Raw genomic sequence first — 17,813 nt, 5'->3', positions numbered from 1 at the left:
TGCCGCACAGTGGCAACGTGCCACCAGCTTTCCAGGCAGTGCTTTTGTCGTCGTGATCACTGAAGCAAAGCGTATCAGGGAGAGAGTCAGTAGAGGCTTTATACTCTCGTTGGTGGTGATGGTGCTTGGTCTCCTTGCAAATTGGTAAATTGGTTTTTGAGGAAAGGAAATGGCACAGTATCTGTCTCACATATCTCAGCGTAAATGGGAGGAAGGTAGGAGTGAAAGAAGAAAGAGAGAAAGAGGTGCCGTAGTGGTAGTTCGACCACCTGGGGATCTTTAACATGCACTGACATCCCACAGCACAGGGGCACCTCTTGCGTTTCGCCTCCATCGAAACGCGGCCGCCGCGTTCGGGTTCTAGCCCGGGTACTCCGGCTCGGTAGACGAGCGCCTTACCACTGAGCCACCGCGGCGGGTATTCTCCTTGTACCTATAGCCCGTTTCATACATAGCAAGCAACACTGCCAAAGCTAGAGCACCTGCTCGCAGGATAAGTCCACACCCAAAAAGTAGTTCGCCCTACAACTAAAGTGAACATAAGCATATTTCGTTGAGACAGATGTTAAGTGCTGTGAATGACAATCTCCAGGACTTCGTTTTACTTCTTGTAACATTTTCGTCCTGCCCTTACTACATGTGTGCCTAAAAAGTAGTACACACTCAATGAAAATTACACCCAGAGGGCCCAAACACTGAGCACCTCAGAGCTTCGACCGTGACTTTCAGCGCTGCCACTGTTTTATACTGCGCTTTGTTTTCTTCCAGACACTAACCGAGGTTTCGAGACGGACTAATGAAACTTCGCGGAGTAATACGTTTTTGGTGGACGCACTACTTCCGTAGCTTCCGAAGCGTTGCCTGCTGCTGCATTCCAGCTCTTCAAGTCGTGTGCCATGTTCAGCCCAATGTATGTTTGCTCAGGCGTGGCTGGTCAATAAATGTATTATACGACCACAATTTGAAGAAATTTTGTAAACGCAGTAGCCAGGAAATCGAGTTACCCTGGAACGTATCAACAGTGAGAAATACAGTGCAACTCTATGGGACATTTTTAATGTCAGCGATTTTGAGCAAACCAGGAAATCTTGTGAACCAAGAACCCATCCACCAGGTTTTACTGTAGTTAGCTTAAACTGATTTGCGTTATATATATTTTTTTCACTGCCATGAGGCCTGAAGCTGAAAAATTTGGTTTTGAGGAAAGGAAGTGGTGCAGTAACTGTCTCACATATCTGGGTGCACAAAACCCCACCATGAGGGAAGGGATAAAGGAGGGAGTTGAAAGAAGAAAGGAAGGTTGTGGAGGCCTCCAGAACAATTTCAACCACCTGGGGATCCTTCATGTGCACTGACATCCCACAGTACAGTGAAAGCTCGTTAATTCGAACCTCGATAATTTGAATTTCGGATAATTCGAACTACACTGCTTGGTCCGGCCAAGCTCCATACAGATCTGTGTATAAAAAAGCCCGTTAATTCGAAAGCGAATCGGTTCCGCTACGGATAATTCGAACTACGCGCCGCCGCGCCTGAGCGGCTTGGCGCACAGCACGTCGCCAAAAAAAGAAAAAAAAAAGCATCTCCGCATAGTTAGAGGCTGCCCAAGTCCTAAACGGGGACAGAAGATGGAACCAGATAAAACCGTGGATGAGTGGTTAAAGCCTACATGGCGCCATCACCGGCGCGGCGGCCGGCGGCACCGGAGAGTAGGGGTTGGCGGCGGCGGTGGCGGCTGCCTATCCTCTTTTCTGCGCAACCTCCGGAACTCGCAACTAAATACTCGTTAATTCGAGCCCTGTTAATTCGGAAATACGGATAAGTACTGTCGGCGCGGTCCTAGCTAACGCCTGTATGACTGCGGACGGGTGCTTTATTACGTGCGAAAAACTTTTTTTTTCTTTGCGAGTGTCGTCCATATCCTTCCACCCCCTCAGTCGCCAACGGAAGTACGCGGTCCGCCGCGATCATGACGCCGGCTTTTAACATCGTGCGCTGCAAAAGGCTTTTGCTGCTGCTATCGCACGTTCCAATGATTGAGTGGCAGTAGACGGCGTCCGCCCCAATCGCCCATGGCACGATAAGGCGAACGTACTGAAAACGAGGCTTGCACAACCCGGCAAGTGTTGGCACTCTGCCAAGTTTGCTTCCCCCCTTGCTAGAGCTAACGCCAAAAGTAAACACACCGTGATGTTATCGCTGCACAGCATCTTGGTGCGCCGCCAAGAAATGAATTGTGGACCGTGACAGCGCGAAACGGAGGGACGCATTTTTTTTATTTTTTTTTCAAATTCTTTGGCAAAAATCGGAGGATGGGTGGGTGGGTTAATTATGCGAGTGGGTTCGTTGCGCGAGTAAATACGGGACATATACCTTAATGCAAATGGTTCTTGCCGGTTTTTTCGCGGCCATTCGATAATTCGAACATCGGATAATTCAAACTTTTCTCCCGGTCCCGTGAAGTTCGAATTAACGAGCTTTTACTACATGCCTTTTGCCCTCACCCAAGACGGGTTTGAACCCGGGTACCTCGGCTCAGTTGATGAGCGCCCTAACCACTCAGCCACCGCGGTGGGTCCTGAAACTGCCCCATTGCGCTACATTCGTGGTCATGTTGTATACAGGTAAATACGGTACTGGTGTTGCATTGTCATTGAGTAGAGGGCAGCATGTACTCTGACCTCACTTTTCTGCAGGCACCTTATGACAAGGGTACAACGGACTCCACACAAGCCTGCAGCGGGCAGCACCTTATTGCGGGAAATAATGCTTGTTTGTTAAAAGCGAGGAAAAAGCTGTGCCTGATAGCACACAAGGACGCACATGCGCACAGCAAGTTCCCGACGCCAGTAGCGCAAAGTCCGATAGCATGGTGATGCAGTTCTGCAGATTTTTGCTGCTAGTTGTATACTACCCACTAATACGAAATATATCTCCACAAATCGATAAATTTTTTTGCCTGCGTTTACTATGACCCCACAATTTAACTCAATTCCCAAATTGAACAGACAGACGCAGCTAGTGGAGATGCAATATTTAAAAGTAGGCACAGTGGATCTAAGCTCCTGAAATGCCGATAACCCGAAAAACCATACTTCATAGCTACACATATAAATTAGGCTCTCTCCCTGTTTAACAAGTATCCAACTACAAATACCCAGGAGTAAACATAAGTGGCAATCTATCGTGGAACTTGCACATAAACAATATCTGCTCTGCTGCATTTCGAAAATTGTGCTGCTTAAGACATAAACTAAAAAATGCTCCTTCTAACATTAAGCTACTTTGTTATTCTTCAATAATTAGACCTAAACTCGAATATGCATGCATAGTGTGGGACCCGTATACTAAATCTAACGTAAAAAATGGCTGAGGCTTAACTCGGTTAAGCCTGGAGAATGCGAAGCATCATCGTGTCGCGTAATTTGGAGGCGCACAACCACAGCAACGGCGCGAGGTGGGCCCCCGTTTCTCCACTGTCGTGACGTCATCGTGTCACGTGATGTGACATCATGTATCACGTGATTTGGAGGCGCATAACCACGGTGAAGGGCTGAAGTGGTAGCTAAAGTAGTATGCTTCGCATAAAAATCTGGAAAGAATACAGAGAAGAGCCGTCAAGTTTATTTTTAATAAATATGCAAGGTCTGACTCCCCAACCACTTTAATGGAGATTAATAAAATTGAACTACTTGAACATCGGCGAAGAAAGCTTAGGTTAGAATTTATTTCTCTCTTATTACATAACAAACTTGGTTTGGATCCCTCATCATACTTAACGCCGGCACCAACCAGACAAACTCGTCAACACCATCCCAGTTCTCTAACCCCTATATTAGCCAGAACAGACACAAGTTTTAATTTTTTCCCATGCACAATAACAGATTGGAATCGGCTAGTTAAACCACTGTCCCATGAGTTTTAACCAATTCTTACTATATTGTGTTCTTTTTTGAAATGTTGCATTTTTTTTTGTCTCTTGATTGACTTGTTCACCCAGGCCTGCTTGGACTCAGTGTCCGCAGTATTTTGTAAATAAATAATTAAATAAATAAAACCAGGGGAACACACCAATGGGATTCTACTGCACTGGCAAAGCAAAGGCGCAGATCAACAGGCACGCGTGTCATCCCGTAGCTGTAAGCAGCGTGAACGAGGAAAAGGCGCTTAAGAGAGGAAGAGCAGTGGCAGATGCAACCGCGCCCAGCTCACCTGGTACTTGAGGGGGTCGTTGGGCACGGCTGTGATAAGTATGTCGAGCAGCTCGAACACGCCCACGTGGACCGCCACGCATTCATCCGGCGAGCGCGCCGACTGGTAGTACAGCTCCAGGGAGTGCCGGCCGCCCTCCATGGAGTGGGTGAAGTCCCTCAGTCCCAGCTTCTGCACAGGGAGAGACACACACAGGGCAGGGGGCTCTCAGAGACCCCACAGTGGGACAAAGGTGCTGCTGAGCAGTCAGGGCTGGACCACTAGCTGGTCACCCTTGTGGCGTGCTTTGAAGTAGCCCCCTCGTGCTACATGTTATGCCAGCCGTCCTCCAAGACATTTAAGGCGGGACGAGGGTCTTAAAACTAACTTTTTTATTTATGGCTAGAATCTCATGAAATTCTGCACACAGATGTGTTTTTCTCTTCTGATTCCAAATATGTAATCATATTTGAGCTGGTGGTCTTAGATCTTACAAAGTCTGGAGTGTAATTAGGTAATTTCTTACACAGCTTTAATGAACTTTCTCATTGCATTTTGTTGCTTTTAAGTACATGAATTGACAGCCAGAGAGTTCCCACACCCAGTGACATTCTTCGTTTTTCTCTAAAGGCATGTCATCCTGACATACTATGTCGAGAGTAAGAGGTCACACTATTTTACACGGCAACTCGTTAAGCTAATTGTAAATTGCTATTTATACGTGGCCTAAACCAAAAATGTAAGAATGTCATCGGGTATGGGAATTTGCTGGCTATCAATTCATGCAATTAAAAGCAACAAAATGCATTGAGAGTTCATTAAAGCTGTGTAAGAAATTACCTAATTACACTCTAGAATTTAAGATAACTTTTGATCTATGACCACAAGCTCAATTATGACTACATTTTTGAAATCAGAAGAGAGAAACACATCTGTGTGCAAAATTTCATCAGATTTTAGCCACAAATAAAAAGGTCAGTTTTAAGACCCTCGTCCACCCCTTAAAGCTTGACCAATGGTTCGCCAATCGATCATTTACACTGCCACTGAGATGTGTTCGAACACATGTCAACAATATGAACTCCAGCCAGCTGTAAATATCCTGACCTTGATGTCAGGTACTGAGTGCTTTGTTATGTGATGCATTCAAATGGAGAGTACATATATCACGCATTATACATTCTAAGCTTGACTTGATTATAAAGCTGATGCTTTATAATCTTCAAATGCATGCTTCAAATGCATGCCAGACTATGTTCACTCACCCTGGCTCTTATTCCTGCCTTTTGCCCTAAATGAAAAAGTGATTCCTCAAAGCACGCAACCCATTTTTTTGAAGCCCTTTACTAGTTAACATGATTTTTTGAATCACTTTACTAGTCATCATGATTTGACTGCTTTCTGGTGTTCACCAACACTAATGTCATTATGCCACAAAAAGCGTCTTTGAATCTCAAGAAACCTAACTTAAAACATTAGCGGCAGGCTTACCAGAAACTCCTGGTACAGAGCTAAACCTGGATGTAACGAACCTCCATGTGGTGAATTCCCGAATATTCCGAAGTTTCTCTATTTCCCAACACCCCCCGACCACTGAAACATGCATATCTGTGAGCTCCATGTAATGGGCCAGAGGTGGGCAAAGGCCCTCATTTTTACTTTTCCTCCCTCACCCTCACTTCAGAAAACTTGCTTACCCTCCTTTGCCATCACCCTCACTAACAGCTGTTTAAAAATCCAAGTTACCGTATAAACGCGTGTCAGGGTCACACTTTTTTTTTTGCGGATTTAAGGGCCAATTCTCGGCCCATAAATGCAACTGCGATTTTTTTTTTAAAAGTAAAAACACCAATAAAAGAATGAGTGGCATTTATGCTTCTTGGTGGCTAGCTGGTGCCCATAGCAACCATAGCAGGTGGGCATGTTTTACAAGTATGTACTGTGAAGAAAGTGAACGCTGACCGCATGAATTTATAGCACTGTGAACAAACACACCAGCGAAGAAGCGAGGAGGGACTAATTTTGCTTCGTGTCATCTACGCTTGCGAAAACTGCTTTTTTGGCCGGAGCACCCATAGGCGATGTGGACTGTCAATTCGTGATGACCTAGGCAAGGACCCTATCAGAGTGCCACGTGAAAGAATACAGATCGCCCCCGTTTGCCCCCGTTCCTACAGATGCTCACCGTTTGCCAAAATTCACAAATGCACGCGGCATGTGTGTCCATTAGTGGCATTCAAGTTCGTGCCTCGAATGGCTGAACAGCTTTTCAGCATGGTAATCTCTGATGAAATTTCACACAGAGTGAAACCTGGGACTCCCAAGTGGCATTTCAGCCTCGAGTCCTTCACTTCACACCAACTGTTTTTCATTTACTCTCAATAGGACTGTTTTGACGGTTGAGGGGGGGCTATCAGTTTTCTATACCTACGTCATATCCAGCAAGTCTCCTCACTTCACAACACCCTGCCAGGTGCTTGCCTCATCTGCTACAGAACCTTTTAATAAACACTTGTAACCACAGTACTTGTACTCAAGGACTTCGCCACAATTTGTTTTATGACATGTCAATCCCAACAAGAGACATTTAGCCAAAGTAATGTTTCATTGGAGATGACCATTAATTGCTGCTCAGACATGCCGATGAATTATTCTGCCCCATTTAAGCATCTCGGAAGCCACAGTGCAAGCATCAGAGTTGTCTCCAGAGTAGTGTTGCATGTCCCACTCCGGTGATGGGATTGAATGCCCTGCACAACGGAGCAGGAAAGCGCCCTCACATCACAGTAGACGCGCTTGACCATGCCGATGCCGAGTGCCAGCACATCGAAGGCGTGCTCCAGCACGGCCACCACCATGGCCCGGTCCACGAAGGAGCCGCACTGCTCCACGAAGGCATGCAGGAACAGATCCGTGCTCATCTCCTGCACCGTGCGGGCCTTGTACTTGTTGTCGTTGCAGTGGTCCGCCACCGCCTGCAGCTGATCGATGCTGGCCTCCACCTCAGGGCCACAGCCTGCACTCAAAAGAGGGGGGGGGGGGGGGGGGGGGGGGGAGAAAGAAAGAGCCACACCGATCAGCCCAGTTAGTACAAAGGCCAGTACGACAATTCTGCCTTGCAAACTCTGCCTTTCTGTTTAGTGCCCTCCACACGACAGGTTCAGCACAGTGCCCATTGCAATGCATTCACGTTCACACCTGGACCCTGTTCCAAGCATAGGTGACATACAGAAGGTAGAACAGCCATCGAACAACGAGCTTACGAAAGCAGTTGCTGTCATTGTTCGTTACCTGTGCACATGATGCGTGGCAAAATTTACTTTAAGAAGCACCTGCGTTTGCATAAAACTATCCAACACATTTCATATGGCGACTTTGCAATCATAAGTTGAAGTAACAAGTTTTTTTTCTCAATAAATTTTATTTTTCGAACATTCCTCTGGTTCCCAGTGAGTCTAATACCCTTGTCAAGCGTACAAGTTAAGTGCACTTACGGGGAGTGCGCTTTGGCACCCCGAGTGACACTTTGGGCTATGCGGTGCTAAACGGGAAAGCAAAGTGCATTCGTAGTAAAAAAAAAAAAAATGGCGACTGAAAATCGGCGAAATTTCTGAAGAGGTCAGTGGAAAAGAAAAAGGACTCATAATAATTGATTGTTTAACGTGATAGTGCAAATAAAACAAGGTTCAACAGTTTTTAATAATAAAAAAAAAATAGAAATAGAAGAAAAGCGAAGACCAGCCAAGAATATCCAGAAATTTGACAACAAACAAGATTGCGGAGGGCAGTGATGTTGCATTTGATCTCGTTCCTTTGTTTTGTTGTTTCGCTTGTAGCTATAACGAATGAATTTTTTCTAAAAACAGTGTTATAACATGCAAAATAAAGTTGTAAGTACTTTTTATGCAATATACACATCGTGTCTTCGAAGTCGCTGCTGGCGAGACTACGCACTCTGCCCTCAAAGTGCGTTCTGTGAATGCACTCCGATATGAGTGCGCACTTTGGCGAGTGCACTTTCTTTTGCGCGCTTGACAGAGGTCCAAAAAGCAGTTGGCAGCTGCAATTCACCTGTGCCCACCGAATGTATAAGAGCACATTTCTCTGGGACACGCTTCCCTGGGGCATCGCATTGATGCCGGCTAGTCAGTCATACACGGTAGCTAATCCTACACTCGCAAGTGCAAACTATGGCCCAAGACTGACATGACACAAGTGTTTGTGTTGTGTCATTCTGTGCCGTGGTTTGTGCTCGGCACGGTAGGTTGAGGTTTACAGTCGCCAACAGAAAACCCAGACCCAGATTTTTCGGACATGCTTGATTATTCAGACTCCTCCGCAGCACCACGACATACTCCATATACCCACTGTACAGTCAAGCCCACTTATAACAATATTCAAGTGCCATGGAAATACCATTGTTATAACCAATAATTGTTATAACAGGGTTGTGCCGAAAAAAAAGAAAGGATGACAAACTTCAGAGCATTTATTGACAGTAAATACCCAGAGGGGTTTGATTGTTCTAATGCCTGTAAAAGCTCGTTAAATCGAACTTGAGGGAACCGGAACAACGTTCACCGATGACCAATCACTGCGCCACCGGGAGCTTTGCGCACCTCCACGTCACAGGAATCAAGCCGGCTTTCTGGAAGCTATTCTTATGGGAAATTCAAGAAGCATGCAGAACCAAGGGTGCGGTGACAGCTGACAAGAGAAAAACCGCGCTGGCTGCATGCACGCGCGCTGCACCAACTGATTGGGGGTACGCATGGCCTGCGTAGCCAATGCAGCAATGCAGCAGCTCTCCTGACGCGATGACGCCTGCCTCTTTTGCTTTCGTGGCGTTGCTGCACCAGCTTAGTCCACTGGTCGGCCCCACACATGCGCGCTTTTGTGTTGTAAGCATGGTTTTGCTGGTGTGGTTGTAGCATTTCTTTTCTTTTTCTGTAATGGTTGACACTCAATTACCAGATTTAATTGTTATAACCAATAATGTGCCTTGACAGCATTGCTATAAGCAGTTTATTTTACCATAGAACACATGGCAAAGCTGATGGTGCCATGACCGACCATTGTTATATCCGATATATTGTTATAACCAGTATTGTTATAAGTGGACTTGACTGTATAAGAGCGATGAAATTTTGAACGCAACTAATACTTCATTTTTCAGACCTCATCTGCGCTCTCCCTAGTACCACCACCATTAACCCAAGCTAGCATAAAATGTGTAAACTTGATCAAATAAAGTGGAACAAGCTCAAAGAGAGCCTCTTAAAAGGGTCGGACTGTGCTTCTTCATGGGTTGGCATATTGCGAACGTGTGGTTTCAGTTATGTATAATACTCAGACATTGTCTGCAGCACAAAGTTCAATAGCAGTCGCAGTTTGCAGCACTCATCTATGCCAAGTCCTTTCATTTCCTCAATATGCGAAAAGGCAGTGCCCAAGTACGTGGGAGGTGTATGGCTTCACGGAAACAACAACCAGAAGATGCCCGCCCTTTTCTAAGTGAGGGGCTCACATCAATGCCAAACTGCACCACTGCTCCCAATGTTCTTTCACAGAACCATCAACATTGGCATTTGGAAGAAAGGCAGAATTCCTCTCATTATACGCAAGCCACCGTACAATGCATACAATACTGCACCACCAGTTCTGAGATAGGCTTCCGGCTCTGGACACTAAACCTAAATACGAAGGCCAGCATCGACAGAGTGCTTGCATTGGCCGTTGTCAGTTTTCTTAACATTACTGCCATCTCTGTGCCTTTTCGTTTCAGGCTTTCCGTACAGTGAGCGCAGCGCAGTTTCCAAAGTGGCAAGTTTGCTTTCCACAACTACGTGCCGGCCTGTGTGTTTGTCTGTGACATGCGGACAGTGATAACACTGAGCTTCTGACCTGAACATGGATTACACTGGAACTAAAAAAAAAAAAAAAGTGTCCCAGCCCGCACAGTGGTCGCCGCCTGTTGTCTGCGCACATGATGCGCAGTGAGACTGAGTCATGTGAAGCTTCAGAATGTGCACAAAACTACCGACTGCCAAATCAGCTTCATCATCCTCAGCCTGACTATGCCCACTGCAGGGCAAAGGCCTCTCCCATGTCTCTCCAATTAACCCTGTCCAGATCAGCTATTAGAAGTTAAAAGTAATAAGACTTTTGTGGTGAAATTTCATTTTTTGGACTGCAAGAGTGTTCAGACGTTTTCATGTTCCATAAAGAATCCGAAAAACTGCTTAGCAACTGTAAATGACTGCTTATGGCAACTAGACAGCACCGAGACCCGAGAAGTGGAGTGACGCTCCAACGTCGGCACTCACCGAGGGCAGCGGCCAGTTGCCGGTGGACCACAATGTCCGCGTAGCGGCGGATGGGCGATGTGAAGTGCGTGTAGAGGGGCACGTTGAGTGCATAGTGCGCAAACGACAACGGGTCCTCCCGACGCCCCGCACAGAAGTAGACAGCCATCTGCAGCACAAACACATTCATCGACTTTGAACGAGAGCGTCCACACAGTGGGCGGGGGGGGGGGGATGTGCGCAACAGCAACAGTGGTTGCTGGCTTAGCGGGCGCACACACTTCACTTCTCAAAGAATTCCCAGCGCAAAAGATAGCGACCACACAACATGTGCTTCCACTGTAGTTTCAAGCCCAAGCTTCCAACCAGGCTTCAGCAACAGATGCCATCAGAAGAATTCTCATTGATATTTCAGTGTGCACGCTATGTGCCAGTTACCTGTGGCAGTGTTGCCAGCCACACCCAATGCTAAAACCTGGCCTCAAAGTCTGTCTTGTGAACAAAGCATTCGCCTTCCTTGTGCGCATGAAACAAAAAAGGAACACAGCTATCATCATGAGTAGCATCGGCCTGTGTACATCAGTGAAGGAGCAAAGGCCTCTCATAATAATGTCCAGTTAGCCCTGTCCTGAGCCAGGCGTAATCAAGCTTAAAGAGTAACGAAAGAGGTTTTAGAATTCGAAGAGTTTAAAAGGGCCGAATGTGTGAAATATGAAGGCAAAGCCTGCGAAATCATTTTGCGCTAGCATTTGAAATGGTGGCATAATCGCTGAATAAAGCAGTGTCGGCATTCAGGCTCCTCTGCAGTGCACGGCAACGGTCTGCAGAGGCCCCCCAATAATGACGTCACCTACGATGGCGCTACGTTTCCAGCAGAGAAACTGTTGTTTCATGGAAGAAAACAAATGCCACCGAAGGTGAAGCCCAGGAAGCATTGTTTGGTGGCATCACTCGAAGCACTGCAGCAAGCAGGCGAAGGCAGCGGACATCTGAAATTTCAGTGACAAACAAGTTTCCCCACATTGTCGAATGCAGTGAGGACAAGCCTGAACATTGTTCCGGTTTTAATCGATGATTACGTCACCATTTTAAATTCTAGTGCAAAGGTAATTAAAAAGATTTACTTAGAAGCTTCATAGATTCAAATTCTTGAATAACTTTAAACCATTTAAGCTTCCGTTTAAGTCTCAACATTCTGCAGCAGAAAAGTTTGAATTCCATGAATGGAGAACAAAGAAATTGTGAAACTGCAAAGGAGACATCAAACACTCCATCACAATGTACCTAGCATTATGTTCAGAATCAAGGTATGAATATATAGTGTGAATTCTCTTTTTTGGAGCATTTGAAGGCAACTAAAGTGACCTTCGCTACCAGACTTGGCAGCCAAAGGAGAAGCCAGCTTTTTAACGATCCTTTGGCAATGTGTGCGGCGTGCAAGTGCAGAGGAGAAGGCGGGTGGGGATACGGAAAGAAGGGACTCATTCCCGCAACAACACTAGAATCTAAAAAGAGGATGTGGGTGCTAACACAAAATTCTGTTAAAAAATGCTAAAATCTGTGATTTTTGCAGAATTGCGGGAAACTAGGGACCTTAACTCTTTCCCTACCGTGCCCACTGAGCATCGTTAGCCCGCTAACGATGATTTCATGGTCAGATTTCAGAACCTTCTGCGTTGCTAATCACCACGCTCCACATACAGCTTGTAGGCAAGGATTCAAAGTTTTGTTTCCGATGTAGTTTTATTTTGTCCCGCGAGGGGGCACTTTCTGACTCGCTGCGAAGAAATGAGGACGCGGACCTGCGCTCATTGCCCGCCATGTTGCCCGCAGATGACTCCTTCGCCGCTCGACTTCGGAGCCTTCCACGTTGCTTACAGGCACGATGCGCATCTGGCTTGTAGCCGGAGAACTGAAGTTTTGTTCGAAGATTCGGTACCATCAATGTCGCTTGGCAGCCTCCACATGCCCGCCACACGCACTAAAACATAGCAAATCTCAGGACTCCGTTTAGTCTGCGAGTGATTTAATCGATGACCTGTGCAACAACGAGCCTGTAAATGGTGCAAGGCGCTGAAGATTGAGTTTTCACATCGATGATGATGGAAACCAGCCTGAAACACAGGCGGCCGCACTCCGATGCACAACTGTAGGGTTTCCAGTTATTGTTTTGTAGCATGAATACTATTCAAGATAGAAATGATTTTTTTTTTTGCCGATAATGGCCAATAGAGTAACAAACATTTTGCATATTTCAGAAAATTTTTAACATTTTTTTCTTTTTAAATACAAGTGTGTCTTTGCAAGTGTTGCTCAATTTTTTCCTAAAATCTCGTTTTTAGCAAATAAAATTTTTTGTTGCAACATGCAATTTGTTGTTTAAACTTATATGAATAGAAAGCACCTTTATTCAGCTCTGTTTTTGGGTATTGCAATAAATATTGAATGCAAAAGTTTTAACTGAAAAAAAAAAAATGTACTGAAACCTTCAGAAAATGGCCATTTCCCCCATGGTACGGAAAAAGTTAATCATGCTGTACCATACAATGGGCCCCGCCGCGGTGGCTCAGTGGGCTGCTGCTCGGCTGCTGACCCTAAAGACGCGGGTTCGATCCCGGCCGCGGTGGCTGAATTTCGATGAAGGCGAAATTCTAGAGGCCTGTCTCCTGTGCGATGTCAGTGCACGTTAAAGAACCCCAGGTGGTCGAAATTTCTGGAGCCCTTCACTACGGCGTCTCTCATAGCCTTAGTCGCTTTGGGACGTTAAACCCCAATAAACCAAACCATAAAATGGAGTTATTGCCAGTGCTCAACAGAGGGCAAGTACAGTAGGGGGTGGCTGAAAGTGAGGTGGTGGTGATGCCGCGAATGTACAGGTGGGATTAGCCTCACAGTGACCTGTCCGCAATCACTCTGCCTGAGTCACTGACCTGAATGATTGCGTCTCTACCACTGTTTCATAAGGTCAGTGTCCTCTAAAAACTTCAGGAGTGATCTTGACGCTGATTGCCACTCAGTTTGGGAGCCCTCAGGGTACATGATGCAAGAGACATCATGCAATGGAACAGTCAATTTCCTCAGGTTACCCAGGAATGTATCACGCTTGGCACATAAACGTGTGCATGCTAAAAAAAAGAAACTATGGGGGTGCTTTGGCAGCCTATAGTGCGCTAGGCGAAAGCCTTCGTTGCGCTACTTTGACTGCCAATGACTGCCTATGTTTGTTACGACTGAGACCACACCATTGTGTTTCTTTGTGAATGCTTTACTGGCTCATACTCGCGTCCATAACTCTGTCCGTCCATTACATCTGAAGCCGAAAGTCAACAAGTCATAACTAGTCAGTCACAAGTCATGACTAACTAGTCATAAGCAGTCATTACTGTTTAGTCATGACTTGTTAGTCATGACTAGCTAGTCATTAACCATGACTAGTTAGTCATATGGCTAACTAGTCATTAACCTAGTCATATGGCTAACTAGTCATTAACCTAGTCATGACTGGTTAGTCATTAACTAGTCATGACTAGTTTGTGATTAACCCGCCATGACTAGTTAACAATGACTTTAGACATGACTCCTTAGCCATTAACCAGTAATGACTAGTTAGTCATTAACCAGTCATGACTAGTTAGTCATTAACCAGTCATGACTAGTTAGCCATGAGTCATAGCAGCTGCGGTCGTCGATGAGTCAACCCAGGCGCTGGATGTAACGCCAGACGGGAGAATGAGCCATTAAAGGCTTCAGAAATGATTTACATCGCGCACAGCGGCACAGATTACGTGCAGAGGTGAGGTGGTGGGCGGATGAGGTTAGGAAGTTTGAGAGGAAAAGGCGGCTGGAGCTGACACAGGAAGGGGGTTAATTTGACGGATATGAAAGATGCCTTTGTCCAGCAGTGGACGTAATTAGGCCGATGGTGGTAAATTGCCAGTGGCGGTTGACCGGCCTGGAAGCCACGCAGTACCCCACGGTTGCATAGAAATGCCTGGCCTGTGATGGCTTTGCTACGTTGCTCTGTCCCCAACAGTCCCCAGATCTCTTCCAGCAAAGCTGGAACACCTTCTTTGAGTGCAGTCTGCAAGCCTTACCTTCATGGGCTTGGAGAGCATGTGGGTGAGCACGTTGAGTTTGGCATGCGACAGCTCATCATCCATACCCACCAGGGTGTTGAGGGAGGCCTGCACACACCACAGAACAGACACCAGGCTCAGCACATTTGAGCTCTCGTCAAGATCTCGGTTAGGAGACCCTTGGGGTGTTTTGCTTGAATGCTAACACTGTGGTACCTCCTCTGAACAAAGACAAGAAACTGGAACTTAGGTGAATAACTATGATTAATGACTTCGGATAACTCATGGCTGGCAGTAAAACGTAGCAGTCTTCCTGAATTCCACTACACATTCCCCTCTCAACTTTCCAGAGAGGGAGGGAGGGAGGGGGAGAGAGAGAGAGAGGTGCACAAGCAGGGTGGCAAGGGTGGCTCAGTGGTTAGGGCGCTCTGGAGTCCAGAGCTCCAACAAGCCCTCTACTATGGCCACCTCTTTCTCTCTCTTTCACTCCCACCTTCCTCCCTTCTCTTACAGTGTGGTTCAGGTGTACACCCAGATACCCAAGACAGATACTGTGCCATTTCCTTTCCTCAAGCACCAAATTTTCAAATGCAAAGGCAGTAGCACTAAACGCTGCATCTCTGCATGCCACCATGAGCATGGGCTCTATGATTTAAGTCTGCCCAGAGCTATACATGGGCCAAGGCAGATGCCTACAATGTTCCCATTAGTCTGCCTCCACCTGTATCTACTTTTTGTTTGCAATGCTCTTTTCCCCCTTCAAAAGTTTCTACCACAGGCTGTAAAAAAAAAAAGTTTAGAGAATTGCAGGCTTGGAAATGATCAATCAATTAGAATAGGCCCATGAAGAGAACCAAAGTGAATGTGGGCAAGAATACATTATGCAGCTACTACAGCTGTGAAGAGCTGACTCTGCCACTTCAGAGTAAGGATGTGATTAGTGAAGGAAAGGGAAGCCCTGGCATATGTAACTGCTCACTGAGCTAAGTCCGCAACTGCACCAGACTGGTGTAGGGAAAATGGGGATTAAAAGAATAGAAAGGAGAGGCGAAGAGGAGGGGGACACAGGGCACTGCAGCGTTGTGCGGGTGACTGGGGCAAAGAGATATACAGTGAGGGGGGGGGGGGGGGGGTGTGGATTTAACCCAACAAATTGAGTTTGGGGAGAGAGAAGGGAGGGCTTGCTGGAGAGGGAGAGAGGGCAAAGAATGCAGTTTGAAAAGGCCTCCGCAAGGAGAGAAAACCCCAACGGAGGGAGGGGGCGAAAAGGAGGCCCGACTGATGCAGCCAGGTTATGCATAAGTCGAACAATGCACAGTATGGGAGGGGAATTCCCCGCTGAATACTATTGCAAAATTTTTAAAAAAGTAAGGGTCTCGGCTAGACTGAACTGGGTGTTGTTGAAGTGAGTGAAAAGGCCAGAATCTGCGAGAAACTACAGCAAGCTGTAGCATGCCCGGATGTCAAAGGACGGGGCATCGCATGAAAAGAGAATGGCTCCCTCTGCAGAGCAAGCCAAGTCCAGATTCCTGTACGATCCCATCAACATGATGGTGTGAACGGCAAGTTCCGAGCACTCCACTGGTGGCAAAAGGGTGGCACAGTCGCCCACCTGCAGCGTGCCAGCTGTGGTGGTGTCAAGGGCCACCCCGTGGGCTGAGCAGAGTGCCTCCACCTCCACCATCTGGGCGTCGTCCGGTGGCGGGTGGGAGCGCAGGAAGGCCTGGTCGGGGAATGCCTTGTACAACCGGTGCGCCACCGCCATGTTGGCCAGCAGCATCAGCTCCTCAATTAGCCTGTGCACACGAGAGGGATGAACCATCAGGCACGCCGCTGGTCAGTCACTGCTGCGTTGTTTGTGTCTTCAAACCAACTTTATTTTCAACATTGGTAGTACAATGTTGATGGCTTTCCTGACAAAAAGCTGTGCGCACAGCTTGACAAGGTCAGGGAGCCATTTTGGCAGCAGCGACTCTAGATACACAGTGCAAAGAATAGTTCATATCCGGTACTATTGCACTTAGCTGTTCCAATGACTTCTGTATCTCTGCATGTAACCAAAACAGTCTGTTAAGCAGCACACGGTATTGGAGGGCTCTGGATTATTGGATTGCTGAAAACTCACTTCGCGAATGGTCTTTACAGTCCACCTAAACTGAAGCGCTGCTGCAGAGGCCAGGCTTTAAACCACCTCAACCTTGCACTCAGTGCCACAACACCAGAGCTGCAACCACTTCCGTGTAATCCCAAATTCCAAACTATTGCCCAAGAATCTACCCCCATGTTATAGAGCATGACAAAGTGAAAGTGGCAGTTGAGATAAGTTGTCCTGAACATGGCCTACAACAGCCAGCTGCATGTTGGGGCATGTCCTAGTAGAAATGGAGCAGCGAAGAGTGGTAAGCATAGTGGCACAGGCAAGACAGAGAAAGTCATGCGCGCCATCATGGAGTGACACAGTTTGATGGACGTCGCTATAATCACATCTCAGAAGAGTTTTTTTAACTGCGCGAGATGGCCAAAATGACGTAGCATTTATCATGACACTTACAAGAAGTGCAAAGCACAGAGCAGACTCGGAACAACGAAAGTTTGTAAGCCACTTAGCTACCATTCCTTTTGATGTTGCGATAGAACTCGGTCTTGAAAGTGAACTTCCCTGCTTCTAATCTCCTGTCATTGCGTACGGCTTTCTGCATGCTCGTCTCATGAAGTTCCACGCACACGGACAGAAGATGAGGAAGACCATGTTTACAATCCACAGAGCAAGAGACTAGCAGTTTAACACACGTGAACGCGAGTAGGTGACGAAGACTACGACATTGCAAGCACAGCTCGGGAGCTTGGCAGTTCGAACAGGCAGAATGTTAAGATTTCTGCCAAATGATTGTTTATCTGAGAGAAGTGTATGAATCGACCGACTTTATACCAAACGAGGTGGTTTGATCCAGTCAACTCAGAGGTGACAAAGGTCTGGCTTGGTGCAGACTCCGGCCTGATTCTCCAGTGTTTAACTTGTATTTGTGTGTTAGACTCTTGAATAGTTGGAGGCTGATGGGGATCCCGCTTGGTGTGGACTCCGGCCTGCTCGAGAGTGAGTTTGTAGCTTTTAATGGGATTACCTACCGGACACTTTGTAGCATAGCGTAAATAACAAACATACACTCGCCAAATTCTTCAAAAAAGGAAACGACGTTTCCTTTAAAACAGCAGCTGGTCCGAGTTAAAGACCGCCTAGAAC

At 46.7% G+C, this 17,813-nt stretch overlaps 1 protein-coding gene across 1 annotated transcript in view; it reads right to left on the bottom strand.

Annotated features, from left to right (window-relative positions):
• The window catches only part of LOC149362173 (uncharacterized), a 96,521-nt gene that overhangs the window by 5,058 nt on the left and 73,650 nt on the right, over positions 1-17,813 (bottom strand). Inside the window, exons 21-25 of the mRNA XM_089572934.1 lie at positions 16,185-16,368; positions 14,591-14,680; positions 10,518-10,665; positions 6,972-7,207; positions 4,213-4,383 (exon numbers count right to left, since the gene is read on the bottom strand). Of these exons, the coding sequence (XP_089429060.1) occupies positions 4,213-4,383; positions 6,972-7,207; positions 10,518-10,665; positions 14,591-14,680; positions 16,185-16,368 (829 nt within the window). The remainder of the gene's footprint in view (positions 1-4,212; positions 4,384-6,971; positions 7,208-10,517; positions 10,666-14,590; positions 14,681-16,184; positions 16,369-17,813) is intronic.

Source organism: Amblyomma mixtum, chromosome 2 (assembly GCF_055824585.1).
Source record: "Amblyomma mixtum isolate Tamu chromosome 2, ASM5582458v1, whole genome shotgun sequence".
Classification (NCBI taxonomy): Eukaryota; Metazoa; Arthropoda; class Arachnida; order Ixodida; family Ixodidae; genus Amblyomma; species Amblyomma mixtum.
This window is presented reverse-complemented; position numbering and strand designations above follow the sequence as displayed.